The sequence below is a fragment of the Pediculus humanus genome, genomic scaffold, assembly GCF_000006295.1.
Source record: "Pediculus humanus corporis 1103172107761 genomic scaffold, whole genome shotgun sequence".
In the NCBI taxonomy this organism is placed as follows: Eukaryota; Metazoa; Arthropoda; class Insecta; order Psocodea; family Pediculidae; genus Pediculus; species Pediculus humanus.
In genome coordinates this window covers 171924-191959 of record NW_002987359.1, presented here as the reverse complement: position 1 = coordinate 191959, position 20036 = coordinate 171924, and the positions used below count along the sequence as shown (strand labels likewise).

Genomic DNA, 20036 nt, shown 5'->3' with positions numbered 1-20036 from the left:
ATACGTATTCTATATCTTTTCTTGGTAACGATTTTAATTTCTCATCCGGCTCTTCGTATGTTATTATTTTGGTAACCTTTTCGATTGTTACCGTACGAGTTGGATGTCTGGTATCCGGAGTAAATCGTTCATCCGTCGGTTGTTCGTGTTTGATGAATGACAAGGTTTCTCGTTTGAGGTCTTCCAAAGGCTGATCTTTGTCGCCTTTCTTCGGTTTTTGCGGTTTGTGTTTCTTATCATCAGGTTCATCGAACTTCGGTGATTTCTCTTTTTTATCAGGAACGTAAATGTAATCCTTAGACGACTCAACGGGTTTGTGTTTGTCATCCGGTTTGTGTTTGTCTTCCGGTTTGTGTTTATCATCGGGTTTGACTTTTTCGTCAGGTTTGTGTTTCTCATCAGGTTTGACTTTATCGTCAGGTTTGTGTTTATCATCAGGTTTGGTTTTTTCATAATGTTCAGCGTATTTCGGCGACTTCTCCTTCTTATCCTTGACGAAAATGTAATCCTTGGTCGAATCGACAGGTTTGACTTTTTCATCCGGCTTGTGCTTGTCATCCCGTTTGTGTTTGTCTTCGGGTTTGACTTTCTCGTCCGGTTTGTGTTTATCTTCTGGTTTGACTTTATCTTCTGGTTTGTGTTTGTCTTCCGGTTTGACTTTATCTTCTGGTTTGACTTTATCTTCTGGTTTGTGTTTATCGTCTGGCTTGTGTTTCTTATCCTTTTTGTCTTTCGGCGTGTATTTCTTTTCAACGTCGTCTTCGAAGGATTCCTTCAATACGTATTCTATATCTTTTCTTGGTAACGATTTTAATTTCTCATCCGGCTCTTCGTATGTTATTATTTTGGTAACCTTTTCGATTGTTACCGTACGAGTTGGATCTCTGGTATCCGGAGTAAATCGTTCATCCGTCGGTTGTTCGTGTTTGATGAATGACAAGGTTTCTCGTTTGAGGTCTTCCAAAGGCTGATCTTTGTCGCCTTTCTTCGGTTTTTGCGGTTTGTGTTTCTTATCATCAGGTTTATCGAACTTCGGTGATTTCTCTTTTTTATCAGGAACGTAAATGTAATCCTTAGACGACTCAACGGGTTTGTGTTTGTCATCCGGTTTGTGTTTGTCTTCCGGTTTGTGTTTATCATCGGGTTTGACTTTTTCGTCAGGTTTATGTTTATCATCTGGCTTGTGTTTTTCGTCAGGTTTGTGTTTATCATCCGGTTTGTGTTTGTCATCGGGTTTGACTTTTTCGTCAGGTTTGTCTTTGTCATCCGGTTTAGCTTTTTCATATAGATCAGCGTATTTCGGCGGCTTCTCCTTCTTATCCTTGACGAAAATGTAATCCTTGGTCGAATCGACAGGTTTGACTTTTTCATCCGGCTTCTGCTTGTCATCCGGTTTGTGTTTATTTTCCGGTTTGTGTTTGTCTTCCGGTTTGTGTTTGTCGTCGGGTTTGATTTTTTTGTCTGGTTTGACTTTTTCGTCAGGTTTGTGTTTATCATCTGGTTTGTGTTTATCATCCGGTTTGCGTTTATCGTCAGGTTTGACTTTTTCATCCGGCTTCTGCTTGTCATCCGGTTTGTGTTTGTCTTTCGGTTTGAGTTTATCTTCTGGTTTGTGTTTATCATCTGGTTCATCGTTTGAGGATTCATCCGTATCGTGGTGTTCTTCTTCTGATTTTTTTTTCGTTTTTTTCTTCTTTGTGTTGTTTTTGGTTTTATTTTTTTCAATGTTTTCGGTTATAAATGTTTTTGGTAATTTTGTAGGTTGTTTATTTTTTTCCGGTTGGGGCCATTCTTCGGATGTTTTTATTAAATCATCCATTATGCTTTCTCTTGGTATGAAACCGTATTTCATTGATTTTGTTTTTATGTTATAATTATCTGGTTTCGAATGTATGTGTTTTGTTTTTGACACGGGTTCCTCTGTAAAAGAGCTAGGAGTGAATTCTTTTGCTTCTGGACGCAAGTTGGATTTTTGAATTGACGCAGGTTGTTGATTTTTGATAGTTGTTGAAAACGATGGGGTAAATATTGTTGGTAAAAGTTCATGTGTAGGAGATATTTTAGTTTCTTCTTTTTCAGGAGATATAACTGAAGGTTTCTGAATATCATTTATTTTTGGTTTTCCATGCGTAGTTGTATATTTTTCATCTACATTTTGTAAATTGTCTTCAACAACAGTTTCAACTCCGTCTATAATTACAATTTTTTTAACTTTTCTTTGCGGTTGCATAACTTCAGTATTTTTTTCGAAAGTTTGAAGAAATTGTTGCTGTTTTTCTTCTGAAGGAAATCTTACGTATCTAAATTCTTTGACATTGTGTGAACTTGAAATTTGTTTTAGAGTGTAATTGTCAATTAATTTTTCATGGTCTTTAAATTCAACCGGATGATAATTCAGTGATTGTCCTTCTGTATTTTTGTAATAATTATCTGTATTCGTCGTTTCTGCAGAATTTCTAAATTTTATTTCTTCATAATATTCATATCTTGGACTGCTGAAATTTCCTTTTGGCACGGGGGACGCTCTTGTCTTAATAGTAGGATCGTCAGGTTTATCAATTTCTAAGTAATCAATAACTTTTTGGGAAACTTGTTCAGCAGAATATACACTGTCAGGATTATTGTCAAAATAGTTGTCCTCCCATTTTGGCTTTTGGGAATTTTTGTGACTTTGCATTACTAAAATTGACTGCTCATTGCTAAAAGGATCAATAAATTCAGTGCTGTGGGAAATAGATGTTTGGCTAACCGTGCATTCTTTGTCGCCTGATCCTGGTAAATTTACCACTTTGTCCTTTTTTTCTTCTACAACCTGTGGTGGTTTTGATAATTCAGATGCCGATACGGGTTGAACAATTTTCTTACTCGGTGTATCGATGACAGTCTTGTTCACTTTTATTTTTTTATTATCATTCATCGATTTCAGAGTGTCCTACGCAAAGAAAATAGTACTTATATAATATAAAATTAATAATACAAAAATTAACAAAAAAAAAAAAAAAAATGATATTAAAATGTGCATTGACACGAATTCGTTATTACTGGTAGTCAAAATATTACCATAAATATTAAACTAATAAATTATTATTTCAAATTTAGGTATTGTGTAAAAAAAATTTTTTTTTTTTTTAAATCGCATGTTTTTGCGTAAAATGTTTTTAAAATTTTTTTTGGCACAAAATTTAAAAAAAAATTATTTTGAATCTATTCGTTTAAAAATTTTTGTTGGCATTTTTTCAAAGGCAACAAACAACATTATTAAATATATTGTGTTATTCATTCGATTCGTTATTTTATTAAATCTTTTGAAAAACCTATTCTTAAATTTTTATACAAAAAAATAAAGAATAAATAACCCCTAAAAAAAAAAAAAAAAAAAAAAAAAAAAAACCTATTTTTATTTTACTATTTATAGACAGTTATACCTATCAAAAACCTAGACAATTTAACTTTTTTTATAATCTATTAAAAACTAACATAAAGATGTAGTATTTGCAAGCATATATTTTTCATAACAAATATTTTAAATTATTTATTTTTAATAAATGGCATAGAATGTAAATGAAATAAGAAACTTTTGTTAATATTGAATTTAACTTGAGGTTTAATTAGGAAAATTTTGCATCGTTAAGACAACTTAATATTTATATCTATAAAATAATAACTAATTAGTAGAAAAAGGGCCTAAATTGATTTAAAAATAAATTATTGATATGCATAGGAATAAAAAAAAAAAATCCCCTTTTAAATATAATCGACATTTTAAAAAAGAATCCCATAATTAAATGTGTTAAATGAAAATTATCTCCCGTTTATATTTATCAACGTATTATTAAAAATAATAATTATTATTATTATTCAATATCCTTACCTGTGATTTTTTTTTCTTTATTTATTTTCGTTATATTAAAAATAAAATGTGAATAAGTGATTTTAAAAAATAAATAAATAATTAAAAAAAAAAAAAAAAAATTATTCCCCTTAAAAACCATAAATATTACAAAAGCAGTGCATTATAATAAGCATTAACAAAAAAATAATAATAATAATAATACAATTTCACCCTGAAAATAATAATAATAAAAATGATATCTGACTTGAAAAAATTTCAATAATAAATAATAATAATAATAACTTAAATCGGGAGTTATGCACTAACATATATGTTATGTATAAAAAATAAATTAAAAACTAAGGGAGAAAAAAATATATGCATAAAATAAATTTAATTATGATTGTTTCCTTTAATAAATTGACCAATATTTTCATTACACACACCAAAAAAAAAAAAAAAAAAACAAAAAAAAACAATAAAAATAAATAAGAATAATTATTATTATGATAGAGAAGCCACCACCATTTTATAATGTAATATAACCAATAACGTGTATACTGAAAAATAAATTATTATAATACTACCACCAGTTTGAAAAAAAAAATATTATTATTATTATACTTACGCATACAAAAAAAAAAAAAATTGCATTTAAAAACATCACCACCGCCATCAAAAACCTATTTTTTAATTTTTTAAAAAAAAAATAATAATAATAATAGGTAATGCGTGGGAACCCACGTGATCCGCTCACCCAAAATTATTTAGGAAAAGCATCGGAGAGAATTCTCGGGGAAAGGAATTACGTGGAAAGCAACGTGAAAAATAAAATTTTGATTTTTTTGTTTTACAACGAACCTGAACCTCATTTATGCGATCCCTTAATAATTTTTCCAACGTTTCCAATTCTTTTTGTAATGATGACAATCGGGGTTTAACCGCCGATGAAATGGACATTAAATCAACATCCTTATCAAATTCGTCTAATTTTTTAGATACCGGTAATAAATCTTGGGATTTATTTTTCAATTCAACCATCGATTTCTACGAAAGAAAATAATAATAATAATAATAATAACAGGGAAATAATCAATTCATTTTTATTTATAAAAATTTTAAATGAAAATTCATCCCCTTCTTCGGTCCGGGAAAAAATTTTCACTTTTCTCACCTTCAAATCATCATTTAATTTATTTATTTCCGATTCGTCGTTCGTATTAACGCGAATTTTAATTACTTTTCTCTCATCCTGTATCCATTTTTCTAAATCGTCGAGGAGCGATTGAAGTTTTTCCATTTCCAAAAATTGTTTGTCTCTCGTACCTTTGGCTGATTTGATTCTTCTTTCGCCGATTTCCACTTGTTCTATGAGCCAAATTATTCTCACTCTGACTTTATTTAATTCCGTTAATGCTTCCCGCGTGTCTTCTTTATCATCTTTTAATTTTTTTTCAATATCGTTGACAATTTTAAGCTTTTCTTTAAGTTCAGAAGTTGAATTCTTTAAATAAAATAAATATAGATATACATTAATTAATTAATTAGTTTTTCCAAAATTATTTATGAATTATTATTATTATTATTACCTTGAGTGTGGATTCCATCGTATTCAAATCTTTCGCCGGAATTTCTTTCAATAATTTTTCTATTTCTTCCACGGCAAGTTTCACGAGAATAAATTCTCCCTATAAGTAATATATATTATAATATATATATATATATAATATTAATATTATATAAATATTAATAAAAACTGACAAATAACAAAAAGTTAAATAAAAAACAAAACAAATCATTTTGCAAAAACATGAATTAATAAAAAAAAAAAGAAAAAACATTAGTATGAAGTAAACGAAAATCGGAAAATTAATAATATTAATAATAATAATAATAATATTAATTTAAAAAAAAAAAAAAACTATTTCTATAATTAATAAAAAGTAAAAGAAAAAAAAAATTTTTTTTTTTTTTTTTTTTGTAAATTAGAACCACAAAAAGTTTTCTTTTTTTCTTTAGGAAAAAAAAAAAAAAAACCATCAAAACACAACACAAAACATAAAAAAAAACATAAAACAAAACAAAAATTATTATTAGTAATAAAAAAAAAATTTCTTATTTTTTTTCGAAAAAAAATGTCGCATAAAGAAAAAAAAATAAAAACTAAAAATAAAACAATATAAAAATGAAATATGCAATTTATTTCATTACTCAATCATTGAAATGAATTATTTCTAATAATAATAATAATAATAATAATAATAATTAACAATAATAATAATAATAATGATTCTATCTATCGCACGGCACTCCTCACATATTGTTTTTTTTTTAAAAAAAAATAATAATAATAAAAATGCTTTGAACAATCCAAAATTCCATTAGAGTATACATTCCAGCAAATTCGGGTTTAAATACTGGAATCGAATTTGTATTTCTACTGCGAATAATAATAATAATAAAAATAAACTAAATTTCATTTTATATAATTATTATAAATAAAAAAAAAAAAATGAAGAAAAAAAAAATTGTATTTATATAGAGAAAAATAGAATTTTTTAAAAAAAAAAACACAAAATGTCAACAACCTGAAGAAGAGTGAGAGAGAGAGAGAGAGAGAAAAAAAAAACATTGGCAAAACATAATATAAACATAACATTTTTAAATAAAGGGTTGTTTTATTATTATTATTATTATTATTATTATTATTATTATTATTATTAATATTATTTAAAATCGAAACGATATAGTAAAAATAATATTGTTTTCTTTCTTTCTTTCTTTTTTATTTGTTATCATTTTTTTTTTTTTTTTAGATGATGAAAGGGCCTGTGTTTTCGAATGTTTTCACACATCTATTGCTGTATACACAAACAAACAAACAAACAAACAAAAAAACAAACAAAAAGAGAAAAAGAAGCTCGAAATCATTATTAAGCTCGGTATTAACAGGCAAGCAGCAGGAACAACATGCAAATGATGCAGCAGTTTTATAAAGCGGTTCTTAATTTGCCAAAAACCATCCACAAAGAAGCTCCAATTATGCACACGGCTCCAACCTTAGCAACGGTGGCAAGAGTGCTCCCTTCCGATGTTTCTTTGAATCGTGTATATTTAACGGAATCGTTTAACTCTTCTTCCCTTGACAATTGTTTATTTTTTTTTTTTTTATCGAGCAAATTCGATTTATCATTTCGTGTTGATACGTTTGTTAATTGTGGATTTTTCGATAGGTACGTTGTTTCGGAAGACCAAGAACCTAAACCTCCAGGAAGGGGATGACTAAATTTTTGAACGTTTGAATCTTTCGGCGTATCGCGTTTTTCCTCGGGAGAAGAAGATTTTTTACCGAGGAAATCTTGTTTATCATTTTTACTCTTATCAATATCTTTATTTTTATCTTTGTCTTTATCTTTATCTTTATCTTTATCTTTATCATCATCATCTTTTTTATTGATTTTTTCTACTTCGACCGATTGTTTTTTCTTTTCTCGTAATACTCTGTGATAATTTTCTGCATCATCGTATTGCCATTTATTAGGCCAAAAACTTTCATCAAGAATTAAATTCGAAGACAGTGCAGTCACCCAATGTTGATTCTTACGAGGAGGCGATTGTAAATCTTGATGAACATCATCTGATTTTTTATCAATGGCGTCGTCAGTCGGTTGTTTGCCCGATGTGACGACTTGTAAAACATTTTCGCTTTTCTTACAATCGGAGTCTTTTTGTTTATTAGGTTCTTTCGAAACCGGTAATTCGACTTTTTCCGCTTTCGGAGAATCATTTCCGGTATTTTTTGATACCAACGAATCATTTTCTTTCTTCGCCACATTTGTTTCAACATTCGAACCATCAACATTTTTATCGGATGAAATTTTTTTCTTGTCAAGTTCGACGGGTGAGATTTTTTTAGATTTTTCATCATCGCATTTTTTACCGGAAACATTTTCACGGGAACCTCGAGAATCATTTTCTTTTAAATTTTCCTTATCTTTGATTGATTCTTTTTCGGGAGGCTGCACTGACAGCAACGGTGTCATCGACTTTGTATCTTTACTAACAGACTCTGAGTTTTTGGGTTGAGTGATATCATTTGTTTTTTTCTCTGATTTTTTCATCTCTTTCTCTAATGATGGTTTATCTTCGGAAAATTTTAACTTATCATCAACATTTTCAGGTTTTAAATTTTCCTGAGTTTTATTATCTATTTTTAAACTGCTCGATACAGGATTTTGCATTTGTTTAACATTTTTTTCAGGTTGAGCCTTTTGATTTGATGATACGCCATCGTCGGCCGCCATATTTTTCTTTTCTTTTTCTTCTAATTTCTGTTGTTTTTCTCTTTTTCTCTTTTCCGCTTTGATTCTATCTTTTTCTTCAATTTTCATTATTTCTTCCATCGGAATCAAATCACCTCTGACGGAAACTTTAATAATGTCACTTCGTGACCTCGATCTAGAACGACTCCTTCGGGAATCTGGCGCTAATGTCGACAGTGAATTTTGTTCATTTTTCGTTCTGGATTTTGATCGAGAACGCGATCGTCCTCGTCTACGATTTGGTACATCCAACAGCGGCTGCGTCGTTTCTTCTACCTTCTCAGTTTTTTCTAAAAAGACTTCATCGACCTTAATAACAGGAGCATCGCTTGACAACTCAATAGTTGGAATCGGTTGAACTTTTGGTTTTTCCAAACTTAATTCAACGGTCGACGGTTTTAAATTTTTTGTGTCATTATTGGGGAGTAGCGTTTTTGTGGGAGGAGTTGAAGGCGGTTCAATTTTTTCTTTTCCTCCTTCATCATCTGGTTTTTGGTCTTTTGTTTTAGCAGACGACGCTTTACGTTCCTCCCATATTCTTTCATGATCTTTATATAATACGTATTCGGGCCAAATTTTTGAATATAATTCCGAATCAAATTCTAAATTATTAGATTTCAATTGATTTTCAATATCGGCATCATCAATTTTCATTTGAGAATTATCTCCGTCGGTAGGTTTCAAATCTATTGTTTTCCTCGTACCTCGATGTCTTTCCTTAACGGAACCAAAAATAACATCGACGGCAATTTCACCATCCCCTGGTTTTTCTTGACCTTGAGCGTTACCACTTCCTTTATCCGTTTCTAATTTTTTTATCATTTCCGAAACGGAAATTCGTCTTTCTATCGGTTCTACAGAACCGACCGGCTTTTCATCAACCGCACCGGAATTTTCATCTTTTTTATCCTGTTGCTGCTGCACTTGATCTAATTCAGTCTCGGAACTTTTCGTTAAATTATTTTCCGACGTAGTGGAATCGATAATTTTTTCTGAAACTTTTTTAGAAATAACTCCACTTTCTTTAGCATCCGGTTTCGGTGGTTGTTTACCATCCTTTTCCTCGGTTTTAATTATGTTAATTTTATTAACGATATTTCGAACAGTCAATGCTTTTTCACTTTGCGTCCATTTTATTTCCGGTGAAACTTTTAATTCTTCGTAAAATTCAGCAGACGAATTTTTATGAAGTTTTGAAAAATCTTTCTTCTCGTCATTTTTATCATCCCCTTTTTCTTCTTTTACGTCACTTTTACTTTTAGTATCGGAAATCGGGATTTTCGGCTCATCCGAAGGTTTTTTATCCTTTACTTTATCTGATTTTGATATTTCCTCGATGCTCTTGACAGGAATCATCACTTCAGAATCTTTAGAATCTTTATCAAGAGGTTTCATTTCTTTCGCCATTGTCTTATCACTCATTGTCTTATTATCATTATTATTTTGAGGAGGAACGTTAGACTTTTCAACTAAATTTGGTGGTACTACTTTATCGTCCGATTCGATTTTCGGTGATTTTACTTTTTTGTCTTTTGCATTTTCCAAATTCTCACTCGAAGGTTTTTTATCCGATTGTTTTGCAGGTACTGTTTCCGACGGAAGTTTCTCAGGTTTTTTATCCGATTGTTTTTCAGGTACTGTTTCCAACGGAAGTTTTTCAAGTACTGTTTCCGACGGAAGTTTCTCAGGTTTTTTATCCGATTGTTTTTCAGATACTGTTTCCGACGGAAGTTTCTCAGGTTTTTTATCCGATTGTTTTGCAGGTACTGTTTCTGACGGAATTTTTTCAGGTTTTTTATCCGGTTGTTTTTCAGGTACTGTTTCCGACGGAAGTTTTTCAGGTTTTTTATCCGGTTGTTTTTCAGGTACCGTGACATCAGATTTTTTAGTTTTCTGTTCTGTTTTTTTTTCTGGTTCTTTTAATTTTTCTTTATTATTCAAATTATTTTTTTGTTCTTTAGGTTTTTGTATTTGCTCTACAACTTTCGTCGATTCTTTTTCTTTATTCGTTTCATCTTTTTTCTCTTTGTTTTTAACATCTAACATTTTTTCATTTGAAGTAGTTTTACATTCTTCTTTATTGTTATTTTCCGCCATTTTTTCTCTTTCGTTTATTTCTGATTTTATAAATGATTGACTCTCTTGTTTTGGAGATTCCAAAACTTTTTCTTTTTGTTCCTGAATTTTTTCCGGTTTTGTATTTTGAATTACATTCGTCGGTTTTTCATTCTTTTCATTTGCCTTCAATAATTTTTCTTCTTCGCTAAACGATTTCTTTTGTGGTTCTACAGTAGTCACTTCCGGTGACGATTTTACTTCTTTATTATTATTATTATTTGATGATTTTTTAAGTTTTTCATTCTTCTCCATTGATTCATGTAAATTTTGTTCTTTTTCCTTCGACGGTAACTTTTTAGGTTCTACATGAGATTTTTCTCCTGACTTTTCTTCCTTCTTATCTTGCACAACATTATTAATTTTTTCTGCTTTTTCGTCCGAGAGATTTTTTCCCGGCGTTTCATCACCACCATCTTTTTCTTTCAACGGTTTTTTTTCACTTGTATCAACTTTATCAATTTTACCTAATTCTGGTGTTTTTATATTTTCTGCTTCTTTTTTCTTTTCCGAAGCGGTTTTTGTTTTTTCGGCATCATGTTCTCGAACTTTGTTCTTATCATCGGATGCTTTTAAATTTGATTTTTTACCAATTGTTTCATCAGACTTATCAACAGAAACAGGAACGTTTTCTTTTTTATCAGTACTTGTCACATTTTCATTTGATTTCGATAATTCGCTCTTGTCATTTTTACTCATGTTCGACTCATCATTTATTTTTTCTTTTTCCTTTTCTAATTTTACATCATGGCGTTCGTTCTTTTTCGTTTCTTTTTCATTTGATTTCATTGTAATTACATTTTCGTTACTTTTTGCAACGGGTAAATTTTCTTTCATTATTTTTTCTTTTTCATTTGATATAAAATCCAAAACACTTTCGTGAGATTTATCTTTTTGACTTTTATTTTTTAGTTTTTCTGGAGCAACATCCTTGTTGAGGTCAACAATTTTATCTTTAGTTTCGGTAGTGGCAGGACGCTCTTGTTCGGATTTAACGGATTCATGTTCTTTAAATAATTCTGTTGTGATGTTGATTTTCTTTTCCTTTTGGTTATCCGACGGTTTAACATTTTGAGGATCGATAACGTTTTTCGCCAATTCTCCAGATTCGATCGGTTCATTTTTTCCCAACGAATTATTATTTTCTTTTTCAGCAGGTGTTGCATCTACTGTGGGTTTATTATCACTTTGTTTTTCTTTTTTATTTTTCTTAGATTTTTTCGTTTCGTTTTTCTCATTTTCCTGTTCCTTTTGTTTTCCTTCTCCTACTTGACTTACATTATCGGATTTTCCATCTCCTGTAGAAAATCTCGGTTCTGATTTAATTTTCGACGGAGTATTATCCTTATCAAATTTACTTTCGCTCAAATTATCTTTTTCACCACTTTCAGGTTTATTAATGTCCACATTTTGACCTTTGACCTGTTCTTTATCATCAACCTTTTTTGTTAATTCATTTTTTTCTTGTTTTGGCATGGTAGAGGGAGATTTAGCAGTTGTGATTTCTTCTTTTTGCAAATTTAACTCTTTAGTTTTGTCTTTGTCAGACTTTTCTGTTTTTACGTTTGATTTTTGTGCGTCCTTATCATTCTTTTCATTTTTATCAATTGTCTCGCCAACATTTTTTCCCTTATTTTTTTCATTAGTTTTTATTAAAATTGCGTCACTCGAAGGAATTGGGGTTTCGATTTTCGATTGATTTGTTTCCTTTTTCTTAGAAGAATCATTTTCCTCGAGCGTTTTTATGATAACTTTATCATTATTATTATCGGTTTTCTGATCAGTTTCAACTTTTACTTGCGTTGTTTTCGTCAAACTTGGAACATCTTTTTCCGGTTCTTTTTTATTTTTATCAGAACCTTTTCCTTCGGTTGATTTTAAATCGTTTTCACTATTCGGTTTCTTTTCGTCCATTTTATTTTCTTTGCTTTTTAATTTTGTTTTTTCCAACGTTTTATCATCTTGAATAATTTTCTTTTTATCATTTTCATCTTCTACTATAACATCATCGATGACCGCATTTTCCGACTGTAATTTTTTCAATTTCTTTTTATTCTTTTTTTCTTCTTCTTTTTTCATTGCTTTCGATTTTCTTTCTTCCGATTTCTGTTCGATTTTATCAAGTTCCGCTTGTGGAATCAAATCACCCCTCACGGATACTTTTATTATATTGGTAGACCTTGAGCGGGAACGCGACCTTGATTTTTCAGTTCCGTAATTAACGGTTAAAAAGGAACCGCTGGATTTTATATCAGAATTTTTGACTCTTGTCTTTTCCTTTTTACGTGACGTAGTTCGCTCATGTGGAATTTTATTTTCAGGCATTAGGTTCACGCTGTCATTGATCATAACTTTTGGAGTCGCGTCTTTTTCACTCTTTTGCGGTTCCTCATTTTGTTGTTTAGTTACTTCTTCTTTTTTGTTGCTTTCCTTAATGTTTTCTGTTTTTTCAGTAGAAACGTCCGTAACGGTTGATTCAGAGTGTTTTCTTTGTTTTTTCTTGTGCCTTCTAGATTTTTTAGTTTCCCCTTGTTCTTCTTTAATCGGCTCACCGTTTTTGCTATCAGATCGAGCCTTTTGAGAATTATCAGAACTCACGACGTTATTCATTTTATTTTGTTCGTTTTTAATTTTTTCACTGGTTTTAATTTCTGGCACTTTTTTATTCTTATCAGTTGAATCATTTTTATTTCCTTTTTTATTTTCATCTCCTTTGTCAGAAGAATCATTTTTTATTTTCTCTTTCGGTTTAACCTGTGAGAGATTATTTACAATCACGTCATTTGATTTAGATTTATCATCTTGCATTTTATTTTTCTTTTCTTTTTTCTTTTTTGTTGTTTCCATCTTTTCAATCGACGGCATATTGGGTTCACTCGGTTTTTTATTTTCTGTTGCGTTTAATTCGTTGTTCGATACGTCTTTGTTTACTTTCACATCACCTTTTCCAATATTTTGAGTCACTGCTAATCCTTGAGAATTTTCTTTCTTAGACTTTTTATTTTTATCACCCTGTTGAACATTCACCGAGTTATCATTATCTTGTTTTTTATCTGAATTCTTTTTACCGTTGGGTAAATTTTTTACCGATTTGTCTTTTGCCTTATCGCTGTCTGACGTGGTTATCTCGGCAACTGAATCTTTCGGATTAATATTTTCTGGAGGTATTAACTTGTCATTTCCTTCGGAAGTAGATTTTTTGGCATTTTTACCTTTCGTTTTAGCCTTTTCTTGATGGTCTGGATGATTTGTACGCATCTGATTGACATCATTATTACCTTCTTGAATATTATTATTTTTAGATTTAGGTTCTGATTTTTCTTTTTTTTCGATTTTTGAATTCGTTTTGACATTTTCAATTTTTTGTTCCGCAGTTTTTTCCTCGGGTTTTTCCTCAAGCTTCTCCGTCAAAATATCTTTTTGAGAATGAGTTTTTTCTTTTTCAGAATTTTCAGGTTTCACTTTATCGATTTCGGTTTCTTTAATTTTTTGACTCGTTTTCTTAGACTCATCATCACCTTTCTTCGGAACATTTTTATTCTTATTTATTTTATCGTTCGATTGTTTTTTATCCGGTGATTTTTCCGGTTGAACTGTTTTAGATGAATCCCCATCATTTTTATCTTCTATTTTTTTCTCGTCGTTACTTTTTCCCTTATCTTTGTCTTCCTTTCGATCTTCTTTTGAAGGTTTTGAAACGTTCTCTGTTTTGGACTCTTCTTTTTCCTTTTGACTTATTCCTGTTTTTTTATCATTTTCAGGCGACTTGACGTCATCGTTGAGATTTTTCATTTCATTTGATTTTTGTAAATCTTTCGTGAAGACAGGCGGTTGTTGTTGCTTCATACTGATTTCTTTTTCCATGTTAATAAAATTTTCTTCCGGTTTCACAATCACAATTTCAGACAATTTATTTGTTTTTGATGTTATCGATGTCGGATTTTCATCAGGTTTATCAGTAAAGAGTGTACTCTTAATAATTGTTTTCTTTTGTACAGGTTCATCCGTAACACTTTTCCCAGACTCGTTAATTTTTTGTTCTTTTACATCCTGAAGAGAATTATTATCACCAAATTGAACATTTTCAAAAACTGCAGATACCTTTCGGCAAACATTTTTTTCATTTTGAGGTTTTTCTTCAACGTGAGAAGTGATTTTAGTTACAATTGACGATTCAATCGATTGTGAATTTTTATTACAAGAATCAACTTGTTCTGATTTTTTCTCTTTATTCGATTGTTGATTTTTACGAGGCATGATTGCAAATTCAAAGGATTCCTTTGAATAAGGATCTATTTCTCTCAAATGTTGAATCAATTTTTGTACTTTTTCGCGTTTATTTTTCACTTCGTTATGAATTTCCTACACGTACATAAAATGAACAACAAAATAACCATCATAAAAGAGAAAAAAAAAAAAAAAATTTTTTTTTCAAAACACAGAGCATTCTAATTAAGGAGAGAGAAAGAGAGAGAAAAGAAAATTAACGAAACGAAATAATTATTACATCATAAAAAAAAAAAAAAAATATTTTTACTTTTCTCTTTTTTCGTTTGTAAAAAATAATAATAATAATAATACGTTTATAACCCGACTCTGACTGACACAATCGAAATTTATTTTTAGATGATGTATTCACAAGTGCATTTTAATTATTTTTAAATAAAAAAAAAAAAAACCAAAATGGATGAAGAATTTGGTCGTATATAAAATCAAACTGTTATTAATTTTAAAAAAAAAAAAATCTTTTTTTTTGTTTTATAGTTGCATGTATAAAATAATTTTTTTTTTTTAAATTTAAATCCAGAATTTGTAATTAGTTAATTATTAAAAATATAAAATCTAGGGTTGGCTCACGTCTGAGAATGCGTGGATGTCCTCATTTTGTTTTTGATTGCATTTACCCCATAAATTAAAATTTAAAATAATTTATATATAAAAAAAAAAAAAAAAAAAAAAAAAAACTTTTTTTTTTCTTAATTCCTAAAATTTTTTTAAAAAAAAATTTATTAATAATAATAATAATAATATCTAAAAACTATTCTAATATAATTAAACGCATTAAACAACAACAATTTTTTTTTTTTATTTAAATGTGCAAATTTATATTGTTGTGTATAATAAGCTCTATAAACCCAATTAATAATAATAAATAAATAATTTAGTATTAATTTATTATATATATTATTAGTAAAAAGAACCAAATACCCATAAATTAGTTTTAATTAAATATATATATATTATATATTTCCACAAATATAAATGATAAATCGAATTTGCTCATTTTCTTTTTTCTAAAAAGGTAATAACTTAAATTTAGGAAAATAATAAATAAATAAATAAATAAATAATTTTTTTTTCTTAGACCTTTTAAAATTAATAAAATCCAACAAAAAAAAATTTCTATATTTTTGTCTCATATATATAAATAAATAAATAATTAATTTTTATAAATATCTATCATATTGTTTTTTTTCTTTGTAATCGACAGAGAGTGAGTAAGTGAGTGAAAGAGAGAAAGAGAAAGAAAGAAAAAGAAATAGAAAATAAATAAATAAATAAATCCAAAGCGAAAAAAATAAGTTAAATTTAAAAAAATAAATAAATAAATAAAAGCTAATGATATTAATATAACTAATGATAATATTATTATTATTTTTATGATTCCGAATCAGGTGTTCCCCTTGATATAAGCTGTTTAACCCTTTCCGTTCCGGACGTCATCTTGGATTGCAGAACCTTCAACTGCTCCCGAAGAGCCTACGATTGTGATGGGGATATTTAATTAAAAGGGAATTGATACAATGAGGTTGAAAAGGAGGATCCATAAGGTTCAGGTTAAGATTAGGAAAGTAGAGGGGGGGGGGGAGAAAAAAAAAAAGACAAGAAAAAAAAAAAAAATATTCCTCATGTCAAAACTTATTCCCGACATAAACCAACTCCTTTTAAATTTTTTTTCTTCCTTTTTTTTTTTTTGATTTTTGATTTTGAATAAGTAATTTATTATTTCGATTTTCCATTAAAATTAAATAAATAAATAATAATAATAATAATTTGTTTTTTTAAGAAAAAACGCGAATTTATAAAAATAAAAAAAAAAAATAAAAGTTAAAAATAAAAAAAAAATTTTTTTTTAAATTTTACTTATGACTAATGATCAACATTTAAAATGAGAGCATCGTGAAGTTAAAAATACATAATAATAATAATAATAATAATAAAAACTATTATTATTTTTGTCGTTTCACGTTTGATTTATTCAAATGAATAAAATAAAATAATAATAATAATAAAATTTTCAAAATCAAAATCGAACAAAAAAAAAAAAAGAAAAAAAAAAATCAAATCAAAAAAAGCATAAAAAAAAAATTCACACGAAAGAAAAGAAAAAAGAAAAAGCGCATAAGAGAAATAATAGAAGCAACAAAAATAATTTTTTTTTTTTTTAAATTAGTCAATCTCGATTAAATACATAATGTTTATTAATATTATTATCATCATTAGCAGCAGCAAAACCACCATTTTATATTTTGTGAATACATAAATTTTAGCCGGGTTAGTAATACGTGTTATTAGTGATTACACGAAAAAAAAAAAAAAAGAAAAAATGTATGGACGTGCACGCACGCATATTTTTACGCACGTACGCACTCACACAACCGTCCATACACATTTCATGAAATTTTTTTTGTGAAAAGTAAAAAATTAATTTTTTTTTTTGGTTTGTTTTTGTTAATTTTAAATATAATTATTTCGTTTTGTGTATTAGAAACAATTTTTTTTTGCAATTTTTTTTTCTTTTCCTTTTCTCCCCATCCCTCCCTCCCTCCCTCCCTCTCCCTTTTTTCTTTTTTTTGTTCTTTTCGTGAAATAAGCAAACATTTGAGAGAAAAAAAAAATGTTTCACATCACTGTTTCCCATCACCAAAAATAATTAAAAAAAAAAAAAAATGCTCTGAGTTTTTTTTTTATTACTACAACTACTAATACTATTACTAAAAGATAAATATTTATAATATAAAACTTTTCCCGTAATTATAATATATATATATATAAGATAAAATATAAAAATTAAATAAAATTTTACTTTTGATATTATAAAGAAGAAGAAGAACCGCGGTTTGAAAACGCAAAAAAAAAACTAAAAAAAATTTTAAAAAAATTTTTTTTTATTGTTGTTGTGTCGGAACGGAGACTACGGCAAATTATTGGCACTGATCAGTGAATTTTATTATTATATACGTTCTATAAATAAATATATATCTCATTCGTATAACAAATAAATTACTAAAAACTTTTTTTTTTTTTTGTAGTTTTAATGATGCATAAAACACGTGTGCCAGATAAAATTTTCATTTTCATTTTCATTTAATTCTATTTTTTTTTGCCTTTTTTTTAAATAAAATATTTTCCCCTCAATAAATTAGAAATAATATAAATTTTTCTTCGACGATAAAATCATGACAACAAAATTGACATAATAAAACATTTAAGGGGGGAATGGGGGGGGGAGGGGGATAAAAAGAAGCCACGTACGTGTAACAAAAAAAAAAATAAAAACAAAAAAACAAAGGACAATAAATTAAAAAAAAAAAAAAAGGATGAAAATAATTCGATATGATAAATAAAAGAAGAAGAAAAAGATAAAAAAAAAAAAAAAAAAAAAAGAAAATTTACCTGTAAAAAATAAAAGAAAGTAATGGTAAGAAAATAATAATAATAATAAGAAGAAGAAGTGAACAAAGACGAACCGTTTATTGAAAATTCTTTTTTTTTTTTTTTTGATTGGACGCGATCGAATCCTAGGGGAAAAACTGACGGGGTTTTAATTTTTTTTAAGTTGGTATTTCGTGATTTTTAAAATAATAATAATAATAATAAAAAATTGCAAAAAATAAAAATACAACAAGTATTAATTTTTTAGACAACGACAAAAAAAAAAAAACTAAGTATATATATAGTAGTATGAGGTGATAAAAATTTGTCTTACCTGTTCTTCCAGTCGCGCTTTTTCCGGATGTTGTGCTAAAAATGATGGATCCAAAACAGTTCTAAGTTTTTGCTCCGTTGAAACAATTTCTTGTCTCAAAGAATGTATTTCCTATTTAAAAAAATAAAAAAAAATGACAAAAAAAAATTTTAATTTTTCCAACCGACAACAACAACAACAACAAAATAAAAATTAAAAAAAAAAAAAAAAAAAAGAAAAGAAAATTTTCAACGTATACCTGTTGATATTTATCCAATTGTGAAATACATTTTTCCAAATTAGCGACTTGCTCTTTCACGGCGTCTAAAATTTGATCCAATTCTTTTATTATGTCTTTGGCAGCTCCAACGACGGTTTTATCTCCGCCGATACCTGACCGGAAGTGTACCTGCAATTTCTCAACGGAAACTGCAATTTTATTCTTTTGAATGGTTACATCCGCCAACATTTTTTCCCTTGCCGCTAACTGATCTCTGATTGGACGTTTCTTAAATGTTGGCGATTCCAGCGACGAACGAGATTTTTCCAACCATGATCTAACCTCTCGCATTTTTTTCTCGCACTGTTCCCATTCTTCGTTAGTTTCAGAGAGTAGAGCATTCTATGTGAAAACATAAATTTTAATTATTATTAATAAACTAATTAATCATAATTATTTAATAGTCCTATTTAAAAGTCATGAAAACCGTTACAACACTGTGTCATTAAAGAAAATCTATAAGAAGCTATTAAAATGGCGTCTGTAGAAATGACGTAACATAATTTTGAAGCAGTTAATTAGACAAAAATACTCGATTAACCAAAATCATACATAAAAAAAGAAAAATCGGTGGATTGAGGTAGAAAACTACGATGATAATAATAATACTTCCCAAAGGCCAAACTTATTTTAAATCACTCATCATGGCATAGTCAAAACTATGAAGTGAATTCTTTTCGAAATTATTAAAAACAATACTGTCGATCAGAAGGAAAACCGAAAAAGTTTTGCATGACTCATACGTAAAAAACAATTAGAAACCTCATAAATCGATTTACACAACGCTAACTACTCAATAATGACCTGGAAGTTCGATATGTATGACAAACAGACACCAAGTAGAAACTAACTAAGTAAAATAATTCGTCAAAACAACAATTACAAAAATAACAATTCATCAAATCGTAACAGAAAAATTATTAGGAACCCTGTAAAAAAAAAAACAACCAAAGTGTTACACATCACTGTTAAAAAAAAAAATTAATAAAGAACAATCAATCAAAGAAGATATCAACATACATTCCTTGAAGAATCAATCAGTGAATGTATTGCGTTTTATAAAAAAATAAAATAAAAACAACACGCACGTGGCGTTATTTTAAATGTAAACAAACACTCCGTAAAACTTTTGTTTGTTATAAACTAACAAACAAACAAACAAACAAACAACAACAACAACAACATGTTTCTATTTTTTCAATGTCAACTTACCGAAATTTTTTTAGTTGACATTTGTTATGGGGATAAAAAAACTACTGAAAACCTGAATTATTAGTATAGGGTGCGTTTAACCAGTTTTTTTTTTTTTTTTTTTTTTTATTGTTTACTATTGTTTTTATTTTTTGTATGCTTTCATTTCATTAAAGTGTGTATACAAGAAGAAGAAGAAAAAAAAAAAAAAAAAAAAAAAAAAAAAAAAAAAAAAAAAAGGCGGTAAGAAAGGCCCCAATTTAAAAAAATTTTTTCAAAACAAAAACTTTTAAATTTTTTTTCTTTCTGGAAAAAAAAAAAATCATG

The 20036-nt window shown here is 28.4% G+C and overlaps 3 protein-coding genes across 3 annotated transcripts in view; all 3 read right to left on the bottom strand.

Moving 5' to 3' along the window:
- The window catches only part of Phum_PHUM347100 (nesprin, putative), a gene marked incomplete at both ends in the record, with an annotated part of 33043 nt that extends 26552 nt beyond the window's left edge, over positions 1-6491 (bottom strand). The window contains 6 exons of the mRNA XM_002427767.1: positions 97-2932; positions 4694-4879; positions 5007-5336; positions 5422-5520; positions 6200-6272; positions 6463-6491. Coding sequence (XP_002427812.1) covers positions 97-2932; positions 4694-4879; positions 5007-5336; positions 5422-5520; positions 6200-6272; positions 6463-6491 — 3553 coding nt within the window. The remainder of the gene's footprint in view (positions 1-96; positions 2933-4693; positions 4880-5006; positions 5337-5421; positions 5521-6199; positions 6273-6462) is intronic.
- A 331-nt stretch (positions 6492-6822) lies between these two features.
- Positions 6823-14526, bottom strand: Phum_PHUM347090 (uncharacterized protein; the record flags this gene model as incomplete). Its single annotated transcript, XM_002427766.1, has 4 exons — positions 6823-7158; positions 7300-8100; positions 8257-9971; positions 10224-14526. 4 exons carry the CDS (start codon positions 14524-14526, stop codon positions 6823-6825), a joined length of 7155 nt encoding a protein of 2384 aa, XP_002427811.1.
- A 3058-nt stretch (positions 14527-17584) lies between these two features.
- Phum_PHUM347080 (Nesprin-1, putative) overlaps positions 17585-20036 on the bottom strand; it is a gene marked incomplete at both ends in the record, with an annotated part of 31609 nt that continues 29157 nt past the window's right edge. Inside the window, 3 exons of the mRNA XM_002427765.1 lie at positions 17585-17683; positions 18260-18370; positions 18498-18860. Of these exons, the coding sequence (XP_002427810.1) occupies positions 17585-17683; positions 18260-18370; positions 18498-18860 (573 nt within the window). The remainder of the gene's footprint in view (positions 17684-18259; positions 18371-18497; positions 18861-20036) is intronic.